Source organism: Boleophthalmus pectinirostris, unplaced genomic scaffold, assembly GCF_026225935.1.
Source record: "Boleophthalmus pectinirostris isolate CB_2022bp ecotype Guang Dong unplaced genomic scaffold, ASM2622593v1 HiC_scaffold_14, whole genome shotgun sequence".
Classification (NCBI taxonomy): domain Eukaryota; kingdom Metazoa; phylum Chordata; class Actinopteri; order Gobiiformes; family Gobiidae; genus Boleophthalmus; species Boleophthalmus pectinirostris.
Window position 1 is genome coordinate 27447769 of NW_026571047.1, and position 18866 is coordinate 27466634.

General features: G+C 40.0%; 1 protein-coding gene across 1 annotated transcript in view; it reads left to right on the forward strand.

Annotated features, from left to right (window-relative positions):
- The window catches only part of LOC110163799 (disintegrin and metalloproteinase domain-containing protein 12-like), a 333462-nt gene that overhangs the window by 303499 nt on the left and 11097 nt on the right, over positions 1 to 18866 (forward strand). Inside the window, exons 18-21 of the mRNA XM_055149921.1 lie at positions 1217 to 1325; positions 2238 to 2376; positions 5379 to 5496; positions 15204 to 15449. Of these exons, the coding sequence (XP_055005896.1) occupies positions 1217 to 1325; positions 2238 to 2376; positions 5379 to 5496; positions 15204 to 15449 (612 nt within the window). The remainder of the gene's footprint in view (positions 1 to 1216; positions 1326 to 2237; positions 2377 to 5378; positions 5497 to 15203; positions 15450 to 18866) is intronic.

Sequence of the window (18866 nt, forward strand, 5' to 3'; positions counted from 1 at the left end):
CAGTTAAGACTGGTAAGAGTTTATGTTATGACTGAGCAATGAAAAAGTGAGGTTGCTTTACAAAAAATGTCATAAAAAAAAGCACCTCTAAGACAAAAGCAATGCAGATTTAGTCCATCCATGAGGTAAAATTCTGAAATATGTTTATTTTGTAATTCTTAAATGTCCATTCAGAGTCAAACAAAGGGTCATATGTGGCCCAGCAGCTGTACAATGCCCAGGTCTGCTTTACAATATCTAAACATGAACAGTGAATCAGTGCTAATATTACGTATATTCATATATTTCAAACAATATTTTCTTCCATAGGTCAGTCTGTAAGTCTATATGTACATAAGAAAGAAACAAAAGAGATGGCTGCATGTTTATACAATTGTCATAAAATCTGATCATTTCTATTTCTAATTTCTAACATTTTAGATCACAAAATTGAAAGTTTTTGAACTTTACTTCAACCTGTGGGCCTATATAGGTTTTAAAATATTGATATAAAAACATCAAAAATACCAAACTATTTGCTATTCAGGGTTCCCACAGTCATGGAAATCCTGGTAAAGTCATGGAACTTTTTTGAAAAGTCGTCTCTTTCACACAACTGCAGCGTTCTGTTAAGTTCTCATTAGACTATTATGATTTTTTCCGAACGTTTGCGCCTTTTGTTTAAAAGAGACGACAATAAATGCACTGACAGTATTTTGAATGTTAAAAAACTATAAAACCAAACCATAAGGTGAGTGGAAAGAGTTAACATTTCATATTTATAAAAGTTTGATCAATTCTACAAACATAGGTGCCGTAAAATCATGGAAAATTCACTTTAGGTCAGTGAAAAAGAGTGGGCACCCTGGCTGTTGATCATCTGAAAAAAATCCATTGTCCATGATGTACTGAATACACTTTAAACTGAATACATTTTCAACTTGAATTTCTCTGCTTGAATTTTTTTTATTTAATTTTATTTATTTATTTATTTATTTATTTATGAATTTGGCAACTTGAGTTTTTTAAAATCTGAATTTCTCAACTTGAATTTCTCAAGTTGATTTTTTTTTTATCTGAGTTTGGTAATTTGAGGTTTTTTTTTGTTTGTTTGTTTGTTTGTTTGTTTCCATGATGTACTATGAATGTATTCAGTTTAAAGTGTTATACAGAAGGTGCTATTTGAGTTTTATTTAAATATTAAAATAACAATGTTAAAACGATTGTTATGTTTCAGGTTTGCAACAACAACAAGAACTGTCACTGTGAAGCGCACTGGGCTCCTCCTTTCTGTGATAAGGGCGGGTTTGGAGGAAGTGTGGACAGTGGACCCATCAGATTAGCAGGTAAATAAACACTGCTGTACTTTATTCTGTGTCTGTTAACAGCAAAAACTGGAGGGTTAAAATTTCAGGGTGAAATAGTAACACAAAAGGTGTTATTTATATTATAGTTTGAGTTGGGGTTATTTGTCAGAGTTGATATGGTTAAAGTTAATTCAACTTCCCCAAGTGTTAATTTAACTTTCCTCAGTGTTAATTTGGCACCTCCCACCCACCCTGTCAAACTCCTCCGAGAGATCAGTTTGAACCAGTTTTGTGCATAATTTGATCTTAAATTAACTAAAATAAATCAGGATAACCCTACAAAGCGTTATCAGTTTGCTCTCAAAATGTTAATATAACTCTTGATTTCGAGGTTAAACTGGAACTTTGGTCCAGTGTTACTTAATTAACATTTCCAAAAATGTTAAATTAAGAACAGACTTAGAACAGACTGGACTCATATAAACCTTGAGAAAATGTTAAAATTGATTTTGTGAGAGTAAATTTTAACACTCCACTTTTTGCTGTGTACTACTGCTACTACTACTATTACTACTACTACATACTACTAGTATACAACTATGGTTGTTCAAGGTTTCTGTTACTGTAACTACATATAGCCTACGGTACATAAAACTACAACTGTTTCTTGGATTACAGTTACTACTGCAATATAAAATAGATATGTATGTGACAGTGTAATATAAGATTTTAGTTTTCTTTTATTGTCAATATGAACAAGAAACCCATAAAGTTCAGAAAATCTCTAGTGACGATGAAACATAAAGACAACCTGTGTAAGGATCATTATCTCTTTATCATTACTACGGCACGATGGTTTTCAAAATATCAATGTGCTATCTTAGGTTATCATCAGAATATCAATAATATGGATTACATTATTGATGTTTCTGTTTCTGTTGTTGTGTTCAGGCCACGTCAGTGTGATGGCCGGGGGGGTGGTGGTGGCCCTCCTCTCCGTCCTGGGGGCTGTGCTGGTTTTCTGCCTGAAGAGGAAGTCTCTGCTGGGGCTGATGTTCACCAACAACAAGGGTCCTCTGGAGAAGCTCAGGTCAGCTACAAATAAAACTAAAAAACTAAACTAAAACTACATCCACCTTCAAGGCTCTTAAAGGAGTTTTCCACTCACTCACAGACACTAGGGGCCAGGGGTGTTAAGTGTCTTGCCCAAGGACACAGCAACAGCTGTCACAGCTGCTACCAAAGCACTGCAAAAAGTCATATCTAGGAAAGTAAAAATTACTTAAATTGGAAATGTTTTACTTTATTTGAGTAGATTCAATTGTAAGTGTCCATCCATCTATTTTCCTCTGCTTACCCGGCCCCTGGATCTCCCAGGCCAGGCCAGAGACATAGTCCCTCCAGTGTGTCTTGGGTCTTCCTCAGGGTCTCCTCCCTGTGGGACGTGCCTGGAACACCTCCCGAGGGAGGAGTCCAGGAGGCATTTGGAACAGATGCCCGAGCCACCTCAGCTGCTCCTTTCGACGTGGAGGAGCAGCGGCTCTACTCTGAGCTCCTCCCGTGTGACTGAGCTCCTCACCCTGTCTCTAAGGGAGCGCCCTGCCACCCTGCGGAGGAAACTCATTTCAACTGCTTGTATCCGCGATCTTGTCCTTTCAGTCATTACCCAGAGCTCATGACTGTAGGTGAGGGTAGGAATGTGGCGAGGGCCCGCGGGACTGCCAGGCTCTAGTAAACATCCATCGGGACCCGACACAAAACAGCGCGGCATGGGACACATTTTGAAAGCTCATTGCGGGCACGAGCGGGAGCGGGACCGAAAATTCTGTCCCGCTCAGACCTCTAATGTTTACGTCAAGAGCTGGATTCGAACCTGTAACCTTCGGATTAGTGGAAAACACTCAACTGAAACTCCCTACCAACTGAACCACCGTCGCCCCGTCTGCTTAAGCCATTTGACACCGAGCAAACTATAAATCAGCAACTAGAGCCGTGCAGTTAATCAGATTTTAATTGCTAGTACAGTTATTACTCCAATCAGTCACAAAAACGCTCAACAAATAATCTCAAAATCTTAACATACTTCTGAATCTATTCTTTCTCTAGAGGTAAACTTTTGATTAAACACAAATAACTGGTGTATTAACTCTGACCAAAATCATTCTGTGCATTAATAATACATAAACAGGACCCCGTTTGCGGTGAGGTGCTGTACTTTGGTGTCGTGCGGCTCGTGGTGACAGCTGGGAGTGGGTGTTTCAGATTCGCTCACAGGCTCAGATCAATCTCTCATTGTGATCTGTCTCATTTATCCATTAGCATACGCATTACAGGCTAAGTGCCGTTATGAATGAATGTAATTAGGATTTTTTTTTTTCTATCTCTGACAGCCACTAAACGCAATCAGCCATTTTCATTTGTTTTTTTGTTTTTTTTTCCCTAACAGAGAATAAGCGTTTTATACATGTGTTGTATATAGGAGCTGTATTGGGAACAGCAACAAAAGAACTGGAAATGTCCTCAATAACATTTACAGAGATTTTCTTATTCCTCCCAATGATTTTGTTTTACTTAAAGATGCATTATGTAACATTTCTGGTGGAGCTTCTTCCACCTGCTGCTTGTCTCCATGGAGATTTTCTTGCTTTGTTTGGAAGTGAATGGCAATAAGAGTATTTATGTTGTTTTCATAAAGTTAGAGGAGGGTTTTTTGTTTGTTTTTTTCGCATAAACCAGGACTAAACCAGGACAAAACAGGACTAAAACCAGGTCTAAACCAGGACTAAACCAGCACTAGACCAGGACTAAACCAGGACTAAATCAGGACTAAACCAGCACTAGACCAGGACTAAACCAGGATGAAAATCATGACTAAAATCAGGTCTAAACCAGGACAAAACCAGGACTTAACCAGGGTTCAACCAGGATTCAACCAGGACTAAACCAGGACTAAAATCAGGACTAAAACCAGGACTAAAACCAGGACTAAACCAGGACTGTACCAGAGCTAGACCATGAGTAGACCAGGACTAAAACCAAGGACTAAAACCAGGATTAAAACCCAGTCTAAACCAGGTATAAACCAGGATTTAACCAGGACTAAACCATGCCGCTCAGCTGTCTTTATCTAAGAGGAGGCTCACATTCACTTGAAAACTCCTGATGTAGAATATTCCTGGCAAAGCGATAACATCTCCATGGAGACAATCCACCAGACAAGTTACATAATGACTTTTTTTTTTTTTTTTAATTATTTACATATTTAGCATACAGTCATGTCAGCACACTTCATCGAAATTGGGACTTAACTCAAAACTAAACCAGGTCTAAACCAGTAAACGTTGCAGAGCAGGTATTGTTTAGAGCACAGGTGTCAAACATAAGGCCCGGGGGCCAGATCCGGCCCTCCAAGACCTTTAATGTGGCCCTTGGGTGATTTTCTACTAAAATATTGTAATTATATTTTCTATTAAAATCTTGTTAATTTTCTGTGGTGTTTATCACAGCAGCGTCTCCAGCGTCTCTGTACGTGGCCCCTCCCACCAGAGCAGCACAAATGAAGACTTGTCTCTTTCCAAACGCTCTTAAAGGACGATCGTTTTGACTGTTGTCAAACCGTGACACCCTCATCAGAAAAATGTCCAACATAAGAAAAGTGGAGCCGAGTGCAGGATTTTACAAGAAAAATTGACTTATTCTTGTTTACATACAAGTTCATGTTAAAACATTGTGTTGAAATTGAATTTTTCTTACAGTTTCAGGTTGTTCATAATATTATAATATTATAATAAGAAAGAGTTCATCAATTTAAAAAGATTTCTGTAATAGATTTGTGTTTCTCTGCACAAATATTTGAACTTATTGTTATTTTTGGGGTTTATATGACATGAGTTTTCTGATCCGGCCCCTTTGGGATCAAAGTCGGTTGGATACGGCCCCCGGACCAAAATGAGTTTGACACCCCTGGTTTAGAGTTTGGTGATAGTTGTAGGAGTAGGACTAGGTGGAATGGCTCATGATAATTGGTATATTGTTCTTAATTAAAAGATTGAATCATCGTAAAAAAAAAAGTTATTTTGTGTTGTTGTCCAGGTCCGTGAGCGCTGGTCTGAGTGGATCATCTTCTCCAAACCCTCCTCCTCCTCCTGTGACGTCTGTGTCCCCCTCACGACCTGCTCCACCTCAGCCACTAACGGCCGCCATCTTTAAGGTAATAAACTCCTCTATCCCGCTTATTACAAACTTTTTTTTTCCATACAATTTTAATTAAAGTTGAGGTGCACTGTGTAACTTTTCAACTTGTCTCCATGGAGATGTTATTATTTTTTCTGGAATGTCCCGGCATTTTATTGGCCTTAAAACTTGCATTCTTTTTGTTCATTGTTTTAATATATTTCTCTTACTTTAAAGGTGCACTCTGTAACTTTTCTGGTGCAGGTTCTACCATCTGCTTGTCTCCATGGAGATGTTGTTGCTTTGTTTGGAATGTCCCGGTATGGCATTAAAAGTATCGACCTTGCATTTACTCAGTAACATGTTTTTTATTGACTTCAAAACTCACATTCTTACTGTGAGTGGGCTCGCCTCTTCACAGATCTGACATGTAACTTGACCCTGTGGTGTCACCTTCTGTCTACATAGAGATAAATAAGTGTAATGCCATACTGTGCAACATTCAAGGCAATATCTCCATGAAGAAAAGCAGGTGACAGACACTCCACCAGAAAAGTTACACAGTGCACCTTTAACAAAGAACAATTATTTACAGTATTTTTTGGACTATAAGTCGCACCAGCCAAAAAATGCGTAATGAATGTGTAAGAAAAAAAACATATATAAGTCGCATTTTTTGAGGGAAATGTATTTTATCAAATCAGAGACCAGGAAGTGACATTTCATCTTGAAAGTCAAGTTCTAGTAAAAACAATAGAAGAGAGAACAACAGACTGTTAACGTCACATATGAACAGTTTTTCAGATAAACTATAACATAAACAACAGAACAGAACAAGTTTAACAAACTCTCCATCTCACTCCAAATCACTAAATCCATTCAATTCTTCATCCTCGGTGTCACTTCTGAGCAACTCCACGACCTCCGGAGGTAAACAGAGCGCCGCTTCCTCTTCTGTGTCGCTGTCGTCAGACTCAGCATCAGTTCCAGATAGAATTATTCCAGCCTTTCTGAATCATAACAGGATGGTTTCGGTGTCACTGAAGTCCAGACTTTGTCCATCCATCGAGTGGCTTCCAGGAAAGTTGCATGGTGCTCCCTCCTGGTTACCGTGAAGTTGTGTTCTCCTTCCCTCCTTTCAGTCCCTCACAAGTTTCTCACTCGCATATTTCACTACTTGCAGCAGGACGGAGGCTCTTTCTGCAGGAGACATGTGCAGTAGAGCCAAGTAACAGTGGTACAGGAGAAACAGGAGCAGCAGATACTGACACACAAGACTTGAGCGCCCTCTTGTGGCTGCCAGTGTGAACGTTTTAATATATAAATCACAGGACCAGCAAACCATGAAAAAAGTGCCACTTATAGTCTGAAAAATACGGTAAATAAAATGTATTAGATTAGAAAACATCCCTGACAACCTAAAATTTAAATACTGCTCAGTGACTCCCCCTTCAGAGCACATTCTGCGCATCAAATCAGGTCCGTGCAGTTGTAGTGTGTTGTTTCGTGTTATTCTTTTGTATATGTTTTTGGAGAATTGCCGTGCTTGTGGTCTGGACAGAATGTTACTCCTAACTGTCAAGACACTTCAAATTGGGCCCGGGAGAGATCACTAGATGACTCAAACACGCCTGGATGACCTACAGAAACACTTCAGGCATGTTTTTGATGAGGGGAAAAACATTAGAACACGGCAGAAGGCTCCAAAACGTCGATTTTGCATAATAGCCCTGTTTAAAAGTTTGGCAGGTTTTCTTGGACACACCTATAGCCTTGTACCTCAGCTGTTCTGAACCTCCAATTCCCCCAGTGCAGATTTCACTTATTACTTGCACAAATGTCAGCCCGCTCAGATCCAATTAAAATATCCCAGTGGGTCTGATAGTGTCCGCGGTGAACACTAGGAGGTCCACACTCGTAAGCTTTTTATCATTAACTACACCCTGTTAAAGCTAAATCATTTTATCTAGAATATATTAAAGGACTAATATTACACTATTTTCTGATCTATGTTATAATGTTTTTCCTCCTCACAAACAGACCTGGAGTTGTGTTTTATAATAAGAAATAATACTAAATAATTTACCTTGTGGATCGATAAAGTTTGTCCAAGTCTAAGTCTAAGTTTTGTTTCATTCACACATGTTTAACTCACAAATCCTGCATGTTTTTGCACATTTCTTCTCTCAAACAGAAAACACTTTGTTCCACCTTGTGATGTCATGTGGTAATACTGTGTTTTACCTTCACTTGAATAATTTGCTTGATTTCAGTCCTGGAATTGTCAATCTCTAATGCATTGTTTCCCTTTTTTGGGTTGCCTTGTTACGATCTTGCCTAACCAATTTTCTGTGGGAAACACTAATTACTGTTTTTCCTTGTGTAAAACTTGAGTACCATATTTTTTGGACTATAAGGCGCACTTAAAATCCCTTAATTTTCTGAAAAATCAACAGTGCACCTTATAATCCGGTGCGATTTATGCATTAATTGTAGCTGTGCTCACTGACCTCGAACTGATTTTCACACATATTCCACTTGTGTTCTTTAGTCAGACAGAAGCTGAACTGCATCAGTGCACTAGGAGCAGTTTTTTTTGTAATTTAGTTTTTTATTACAAATTAGACATGTGGTTTGAAGTTTCATTTCTGTAAAACATAAACAAATGTGCACAAAGCTGCATTAAACACATTATTACTCAATCTATATTTGAGTCATTCTCGTAGGAAATAAAAAAGTCTCAAGTCTCAAGTGTCGTTTGTTTCGCTTAATGCTCCTTATAATCCGGTGCACGTTATTTATGAAAATAGACGAGAGGATTCAACATTATTGATATTACGCCTTATAGTCTGAAAAATACGGTAATACTAATTGTTCAGAGAGAAAATTATCACTCAGTCAACAATAAAATATCCTCATTTATGTTCAATAATTCACAGTTTTATTTTGTGATTTACGAATAATGTCTTTTGACTTGGGTCGTGAAGATTTGTGATTTTAAAATATGGGTCCCCAGAAAAAAGTTTGGGAAACACTGCTTTACTGAACTAAAGGTAAAAGGAGCTGTTCACTTGAAAACTACCACTTCATGACATCACAAGGTGGAACAGAGTGTTTTGAGCTTTGCAGATGTAAACAGACTAATAATAAAAAGTAGCTCAAACATGTGAATGAAACAAAATACAACTCCATGAATGTTTTTGATGATGCAACAACATTATAACTTGGCTTAAAGCTCACAAGAGTCAAATTTGTGTCACTTTTCTGGTGGAAGGTCCGTCAAATGCTTTTCTCCATGGAGATGTTATTGCTTTGTCTGGAATGTTTCACAATATGCCATTAAACCTTTCTATCTTCATGGAGATCAAACCAGTCCAAATTACAGGTCAGATCTATGGAGAGGCGACCCCACTCATGGTCAGAATGTCTTTTTTTTTTTTAGGTTTTTTTGAGCTGTAAAACCTCCTGTAATTGAATAAATGTAAGATAGAACTGTATTGATGCCACTGTAGCGATAGGAGCTGGTGTCAAGTTTAACATGGTTTGATGCAAAAGCTCCTCCGCGGATTCCAAAGAAACTATCGAGCAAACCTTCTCTCGTACTCTCACGCTTAACGTGCTTCATGCCTTTTGCAAGAGTCTGTCTAAACAAAAGGCACTTCCATATATTTCATTGTTTTTACCCGCAAGCGTTCTCGTGTAAACAGGCCCTAAAATTCCATGACTTTTCCAAAACGTTCATTGAGACCCCATTTACACTGAAACGTATCACCGCATCACCGTATCGGAAACAATCTGTGTCCACACACATTGTTTCTGTGTCAGCAATCCTTCCTTATCCACACAGCTTTGAGCATATTTATTTACGTTTTACAGAAACTAAACTTAAAACCACATGGCTCATTTGCATAAACTGAGTGCTCAAAAAACAGCTCGTTATTGTGCACTGATACAGTTCAGCTTCTGTTGGACTAAAGGACAGGACTCAGTGGAATATGATGTTGTTTCTGTGACAGAGGGGTGTTCTGCTGATGGTGAGTCTGTTCTGTGTTTCTGTCACGTTGGAGATGGTTCATGTTAAACTTTTCAGAGATTATACGTCTGCAGGTCGTACACACAGACCGTATATATGAATATATTCTAGCCTCTTAGTGTTTTGGTGGTGAATTAGCTACGTCGCGGTGCATAAACCTACATCAGCATGTCAGTGTTTTCAGGCGTCCACACAGTGAAGGATCAGATCTGTACTCAGATGAATTTGTGGGAGCTGGAGGCACCAGCGCCATTTTCAAATGGATTAGTGTGGACGAACATTGCATCCACAAGGAACACGACTCGAATACGTACTAGTGTGCACGGGGTTTGAATTTACAAAATTCCATGACTTTTCCAAGCTTGGAAAATGACATTTTCAATTTCCATGACTTTTCCAGGATTTCTATGAATGTGGGAACCCTGTGTTTAATGTCATACTGTGGAACATTTCAATCAGAGCAGTTACCATATATTCACAGAAACAACCAGGTGACAAACCCCCAACCAAAAAGTTAAACAATGCAGCTTTAAAGGCTAATTTCTATATAAACTGCTTCAGACTGCAACTATAAGGCAAAAAAAATAAAAAAATCCGCTGTAATAGGCTATAGGTGCCATCCTAACTCCTCTATTACCGCCCTGACACGCTTTGTAATGGGAGGTGACCCGTGATGGATTGGCTCAATGAGAAACTGTGTCTTAGTTACTTTAATTTAGAGTTTGCGAGGTGGAGCGACGCGGATCAGGCGGGACGGCGCGAGCTCGCGGTGCCTTCCAGTTAGCAGCATGTGTTTTGTGTTTGCGAGGAGAGGAGGGTTGATGAAAGGGAAGTGCAGGTGAGGTCATTGTACAGCTGTGGGGTGCTGCGGAGAGGTTTGAGAGAATATAAGGTTGTAATGGAGGATTGCACATCTGGCAGAGGCTGTAATGGCTAGCAGATTTCTGGCACGACGTATGGAGCGTCTACTCATCCTGTTACATGGAAGCTTCGCGTGGGTACTGTAAAAAATACTAATAAAGGAAAACACAAAGGAGAAGAACGGTTAAACTCGCAACAAAATGGTCCCGGGTATGATTCAGAGTCTTGTTCTCTCTGTGTCTGAGTGGGTTTCTTCAAGGATAACCAGATTTTCAAAATAAAAAACTTGGACACCCCTGATTTGGGTTGGTTGGTAATAATAAAATTGGGAAACGAGTATAATTAAGGAAAATTGTCATGCGCTTGGCACTAATGTGACTCAGTACAGTCACATTTTCTTTGTGTTTTTGTCATTTTTAAGCAGATTTTCTGTATTTCACTAAAACAAATGACAACGTATGCCTCTCTTCACTGTCAGATTGGTCAAAAATAGAAACACCTGCGACATTTCTTGTATAAAACTGGGATAAATCAGTGGTTTTGGATAAATCTGCTGGGACAGGGGACACATGGCTCAAAACTGGGACTGTCCCCAGTAAATATGGACATTTAACTATCTTTAATAGATATATTGTTTAAGCAGCTCTTGAGGTCAAATTATGATCTAATTACAAAGTGTTTATGGTCTGATAATCAGGAAGTGTGTGTTTGCATGCTAGTTGTTCTTAGCTTTACCGTCACAGCAAACCTCCACTTTGGCCTCTGACTAAGACAATATCAATATATTCAAATATTTTATGACTATATTTAAACTCCTTCTTAGTTTTTGTTCAAATTTGTCATGTGTGAGTGCGTGTGTGTTTTTCATTGTGCTGATGTTGTTATTTTGTTTAGTTTTTTTGTTTATTTGAATTTAAGTAGCTTACTGTCTGCCTACTGTACCTGTCATTTATTATCGTGACTATGTAGCCAGGCTGGCGCCACCTACTGCCTCCGCTCAATTTCATTTCTTTCCAGCGACGAGGTCAGGAATCGGAATACACTAGACAGTTCGCAAAAACCCCGGAAGTGCGAGTTCAGCACCAGCCAATCAGCAAAGAGTCATATATTCTGTGTTGGCAACGATTCCCGAGATCGAGGATTTAAAGCCGGAACAAAGAGAATGTTTGGTGAATTTTATCAAGGGAAAAGACGTTATTGCCCTTTTGGGAGCATCAAAGCTCTCTTGCAGTGATCCTAAAGCTCAATTTAAGTTCAAAGTTTAGTTCTGCATCACCTAAACGCACTCTGCCACTGTCGCCTTGTCGCCATCGTTTTTGATTTATGGGTCTGTGTCGAGGTCTATGCGCTGCCAAGTAATGAAGTAACCACCACAACGCGAGGAAGCGAGGATTTAAACCTGGCGTTCGTGTAAAGTTTAACATGAACCATCTCCAACGCGATAGAAGCACAGACCAGACTCACCATCATCAGCACATCCTCTGTCACAGAAAGAACACTCATATTCCACTGAGTCGTGTCCTTTAGTCCGACAGAAGCTGAACCGCATCAGCAGCGCAAGGAGCGAGCTGTTTTTTTTTTTTTTTTTCAGAGCTTATAGTTTATGCAAATTAGCCATGTGTGTGCAGTTTCGTGTCTGTAAAACGTAAACAAATGTGCGCAAACTGTCCGGCGTCAAATCATCGGTGCAGTACTCTGGTATGATGTAAGTTTCTGTGATGTTTATAAATGTTCATGTGCACTGAAACTTGGTTTGAAAAAAATCGTGGATGAAATCAAAATGGCAATATCTGCCAGAAAAATCACAATTCAGTTTTTTTTCTTAAAATCGTTCAGCCCTAACGTGTGCAATATTTCAGTTTGAGAAGTTAAACTAGTTTAATTGTATGACTTGGAACAATATACTTACTTTTACTACTACTACTTCTACTGCTACTACTTCTGAAATGTAAAAATATTCAACAGGAGCGTAAAACTTTGAAACTAAAATGATCAGAAAGGTGCCTTGGGTTATGTACAAAAAGCATTTCGAGAAGTGACGCTCAAACACAAAACTTTCATTCATAATTTAATATGACATTTTCTACCAAAGGATTAGGCGGTGCATTAAAATCATGCCTTCGACAGTGTGTAACCGGGGGCCAGTCTGTCTTATTATTGCTGGAGAAGAAACAGACTGAAAACTTGCCTAAAATGAAAAGTTAAATTGGTTCATTTTGTTTCAGAGAATTGAATGAGAGGCCGACAGCATAAACAAAGCCTGTCTCTTTTGTTATTATAATGAATGTGTTTCGCCCAGAGACACGAGGGTTTACAATAGACTGCGTGGGGTCCGGTCTGACAGGCGCAGGCAGGAGCAGACAGGAGCAGAACCTCTCTTTCATTTTAAAAGGTCACTCAGAGGTGCAGGGAGCGCTTGATTTATGCACCTGTGACGACCTCCAGAGCAGAACAGAGGAGAGGAGACTGACGTTACTGATATGAGACAGACAGAGCAGGTCTTCATTCAGTTGTTCAGTCTCAAATGTGATCCACCCAAATATAGCTCGGTTTCTGATCACAATATTCAACAGGCTCATAATATTTACCGTATTTTTCGGACTATAAGGCACAATATCAATAATGTTGAATTCTCTCGTTTATTTTCATACATAAAACACACCGGATTATAAGACGCATTAAGAGAAACAGACGGACGACACTTGAGACTAACCCTGTGTTCGATTATTTTCCGACTCCCATTTAGACCTCGGATTTGACGTCACATCCGAGTTTGAAACATATTATTTTTCGCGTGTTGGACTACGTGGATTATAATTATGACTGTTCCGACTACTTTAATGAATTTAATATTTGAAATTTTCTTTTTCATTTTTTGTTATGATTTCTCTTCCGTTACAACCTTAGGGACGTTAACACCCGTTAAATCACGTATTTGTTCAATATTGGCCTCACCATAAAACCGACTACCAAACCCATAGGCAGTGATACGGACGTGGTAAAGTACGACAGTGATACGAGTGACTGAAATTGTCATTTAAACCACCAAAGTGTCCAAACACAATGAAAACACTTCATATTTACATGTCACAGTGGGCGGAGCCATCTTAGATTTTGACTCGGAATCCTTGCTCAGTCGACTTTTTCCGCCATCAAGATCTGAGTCGCGATGTTCCAGGAAAAGAGGTGCGTCACGAGTGTGGTTAGGCAACTTCCTCGGAAAACTGATTCTGAAGGATTATCGAAAGCAGACTGATCCCTTAGTCCAGGCGTCCACGGTCCATTGGCAGATCGTGGCGTAATTTGCCCGGTGTTGCCTCCCTGTCTTGGTGAATGTGTAATATTTTTGTTTCTTGTATTTCCTACGAGGACGACTCAAACATACATTGAGTAATCATGTGTTTAATGCAGCTTTGCGCGCATTTGTTTATGTTTTACAGAAATGAAACTTAAAACCACATCACTAATTTGCATAAACTGTAAGCGCTGAAAAAAATGGCTCACTCCTTGTGCCTTGATGCGGTCAACTTCTGTTGGACTTTCTCAGTGAGGCTCCTGACTACAGTAGCTGTAATGCTCAGACAATCCATCAAGCGGTGCGGCTTTGTAATTTACCAAAGTTGTACTAAAACATTTTGACAGATTTTTGAGCGCCGTGTACCACATAAAATCAATTCGAGGTCAGTAAGCACAAGCAGAATTAATACATAAGGTGCACTGTCGATTTTTGAGAAAATTAAAGGATTTTAAGTGTGCCTTATTGTCCATAATATACGGTAATTTAGATAGGGAGTGTATAAATTAATATTGTAAAAATGCTGATTTTTCTTGTAATATGGTGAGTTGCGGTGGTTTAGTCACTAAAAGAAATAATCATATTCAAGATTTGTTAAAATACTTATTATGCAAAGCTGACTTTTTGAGCTTAAAACATTGTTCCCTCATCAAAAACCTGCCTGGATTTGGATTAAGCTTAATTCTTGTTATAATTTGATGAATCTCCTGCAAAAAAATTAAGCACTATTTAACATTTTGGTTGCTTGTTTCTATGGATGTGTCATTGCTCTGCCTGAAATGTTCCACAGTATGACATTAAGCAGCTCTACGTACATTTCTTCATTCACAGGTGGTTTTACAGCTCAAACATACACAAAAAACATTCATTCTGACTGTAAGTGAGATCGCCTCTCCACAGATCTGACCTGTAACTTGGTCTGGTTTGGTCTCTGTAAAGATAGAAAGTTTTAATGCCAAACTGTGAAACATTCCAGACAAAGCAATAGCATCTCCATGAAGAAAAGCGATTGAAAAGTTACACAATGAACCTTTAAAGTGTGACTTTACGACAGGTTAGAGTACTCAATTCAATTTTCATTTAGGATTTTGCCAGTCGGGTAACTTTACTTTAAAGGAGTATTGATTTTTGGTGAAGTAACTGGCTCGGGCTATTGTTCTTCGCCGATTTCTTCTTATTCTTTTTTTTCCCCACATAGATAATCGCATTTTGAACCCCTAAACGTCAACAAAAAGTCTCACTTGGGGGTATCAAATCGACTGGCCCAGCAAAAAAATCGATAAAACTGGGATTGCAACAAGCTCAAAGTGACCTGACTCAACAGCGCCCCCTGGAAAATTCAAAAATTCCAAATGAGTGGGAGGCTGAGAAGCATATTTTGCCGTAGGCGAGGGCCATCATCGCCGCGAGCAGCTTTATTTTATTGATTTATTTTTCTATAAACTGGGAACATTTGGTTTCTGCACATTTCTACCATTTCAAAGCAATTCAAAAGTATATAAAAGTAGTATTTATGATTATATCCAACTCAATTTGTTTTGTTTTTTTCTTTCAGCCTGAATCGTTGGCCTCTCCTGGTCCGTACCCGTCCCACAGTCTTCGGAGACTCCCCCAGTGCCCCCCCGTGCACCTGGGCCGTGCTCCTGTCCCCCTGTCACTGACCCTGTCCCTGTCTCCTGCACCTGTCCAGCCCAGACCGCCCGTCCCGCCTCCGCACAGAGCCCCGCCCCCTCACCTCCTCGGGCCTCACAGGGGCGGGGTCAGGGCCGCGCCTCGACACGGCTCCTGCAGGATGGTCATGGTGAGTGAATCTAACACAAACTTTTTATTTAATGGGGTAACACTTTAAAATAAGTCGTCTGTAGTTTGACACACCTGTCTGAGGAGGAAGATCTGGCTTTTAGGAAGACTTCTTTTTAAGGTCGCTGTATTCACTTCAGAATTTGGCATATATTAAATTCTGGAATATATTAAAGACTGACCCAGAATTGTCCCAAATATTCAAATATCCACCTATATTTAACTGTAGAAGAGGCAGAAACCTGCGAGCACAGATGGACAAGTTACTTCAAAACTGTGTTATTTATGACTTGTTATTGTAATTTCAAAATAATTTGTTACATTACAATATTACTGCATTTAAAATGTAAAACATTAAACAACTACTGCAGCACTTTAAGTTACTCTCACCAAAATAACTTTCGTCAAATAACAATCAGTGAGCGAAAATGACAAACTTTTGCGCCGTATATGAACTGAACCAGGACTACACCAGGTCTAAAACCAGACGGAACTTGGTCTAAACCAGAGCTGAACCCGGACTGAACCAGGTCTAAACCAGGACTAAATCAGGACTAAAACAGAACTGAACTAGAGCTGAACCAGGACTAAACCAAGACTGAACCGAGGACTGAACCAGGACTAAACCAAGACTGAACTGAGGACTGAACCAGGACTTAACCAAGACTGAACCGAGGACTGAACCAGGACTAAACCAAGACTGAACCGAGGACTGAACCAGGACTAAACCAAGACTGAACCGAGGACTGAACCAGGACTAAACCAAGACTGAACGAGGACTGACCAGGACTTAACCAAGACTGACCGAGGACTGAACCAGGACTAAACCAAGACTGAACCGAGGACTGAACCAGGACTTAACCAAGACTGAACCGAGGACTGAACCAGGACTAAACCAAGACTGAACCGAGGACTGAACCAGGACTAAACCAAGACTGAACCGAGGACTGAACCAGGACTTAACCAAGACTGAACCGAGGACTGAACCAGGACTAAACCAAGACTGAACCGAGGACTGAACCAGGACTTAACCAAGACTGAACCGAGGACTGAACCAGGACTAAACCAAGACTGAACCGAGGACTGAACCAGGACTAAACCAAGACTGAACCGAGGACTGAACCAGGACTAAACCAGGACTAAACCAAGATTAAACCAGGACTAAACCAGGACCAAACGAGGCCTAATCTTGGACTAGAACTTGGAATCTCGGACCGCCCCTGAGAGAACCCTGAGCCCGTGGAGCAGGGTGTCCGCTAAGTGCAATCGGGTGTCAGCTGCTCTTCGCCCCATGGAGCGTGGAGCTCTGCGTTGGTCCTTTCGCCCGCGGTCACACGACGGTCTACGTATCTCTGGGCCCGTCCCGACATTCGGACCCGTAACGATGGCGTTTCACCAGTGCTGATATTGCGGTGATTTTAGTGAATTTGTCTGAAGAAAAAACGAAAAACCCACCACTTCAATCCAGGTTGAAAAAGCATTGTAACACATCTCGCTGACATTTGTACCAAGTAAAATATTGCAATTTTTTCTTCTTCTAATGACTTATATTACTGCATTACAGCAAAAAACCAAAGCATTACAGTAATTCATTACTTTTATAACGCGTTACTCTCAACACTGTCTGCACGACGCCTTGGTACATTCCAATTTCTCCAAACATGCAGACTCTCCTTGCCCCTCTTACTAATTACAATTATAGATGCGTCCGCTGGGCTCTGTTTTTTGTTGATTTTATCCAACTGAAACATGACGTGTCTCCTCTGTGTTTCTGTGGGATCAAACAGGTGCCTGCTCCAAAACGCAAAGCCTGTTGATTTTTACTCTACAGTATAAACTCTTACCCCAAAAGACTTACATGATGAATTGTTGTTTAATGTAATGTTATGAAGTCCAAATAGTGTTGTAATGAAGAGAGTTTATATACGCCCTCCCTCTGAGCCACGAGGGAGGTTCATGTAAACTCTTCGATGTGCTGATTATTTTGATAAAATTAGCTAGAATAATGAAATGAACTTTTTAATGTTGATAATAATCTTCATATTTTTCAAATTATTATCCATGTGTTTTAATTTCTGACAGATTAGTGCAGTTAATTATGTATACCGTATTTTCCGGGCTATTAGGTAAGCTCTTAAACCTCCAACCCCATCAAAAAAAGACTGCGCGCCCCACAATCGAATCCACTCGGGAGTCCCAGCACGACTTCAGTAAACTACAAAGCCGCAAACACACTCATCACTCCACGCCGACGAGGAACGGAACGGAGGAACGAACCGAAAAAGCCAGTGCAATGTGCCGCTTCTGGACACAACTGAACAACTGAGTCACTGCGAACACACCGACAATCCAGCGGTCCCAGACAGCACCCTCCCTACACGCCACAACTGAACAAAGCCCAGAGTCACCGTGAACGCCACAAACAAACAAAACCACTCACCCATCACACTGTTGTGTTTCGTTTAAAGTCCGGTGCAGTTTATTTGTGAAAAAAGTTCGAAAATAGACCATTTAATGACAGTGCGTTTTATAATCCAGAGCGCCTAATAGCCTGGAAATACGGTAATGTTGAGGTCTAATTGTGAATGTTTGTGGATGATTACGGTCAAGGGGGCAGTGCCTTAACTCACCCTGGGTTCGATTATCTTCCGACTCCCACATGGACCTCGGATTTGCGTACCATATTATTATGTTTCCGTGTTGGACTCACCACAACACCGACTACCAGACCCTCAGGCAGTGATACGGACACGGTAAAGTACTGCAACGATACGAGTGACTGAACCACCAAAGTGTCCAAACACAATGAAAACACTTCATATTTACACATCACAGTGGGCGCAGCATCTTGGATTCTGACTCAGAATCCTTGCCCGATCTACTTTTTCCACCACCGAAGTCCGAGTTGCGCCATCCCAGGAAAAGGACCGTGTCATTTGTGTCTCTTGTCAACTTTCTCAGAAAACCGATTCAGAAGGATAATCAAATGCAGGGTTATAAACTCGGAGCAGAAGGGGCTTTCCTTATACCTGAGGAAGATCAGAGTGACTGAAACGTTGTATTAATAAAAGAAAACCAAGAGTAAAACATTAATTAAAACCCTGAAGAAGTAAAATGAAAGAGAAAACACTTCAATTTCAAATGTCTAAACTCCATGTCATTTGTCTAAACTGTGGGTGGTCAGGATCTCTGAGTTTGAGAAATACTCAGTTTAACTTATCATCACTTTTGTGTATTACTTTGCACAACAAGATGAATTTTCCCAATATTGGTGAGTCACAAACTCACATCTGCATTTGGAATTCTCAGAAACAAAACCCTCCCTTATTTTTATGCGGTTATAATTGAGACAATCTCTGTTTGCCGTCTGTATGTTTTAGTGTCAGAGATGAGTAGTTCAGTTACATTTTCTTGAGTC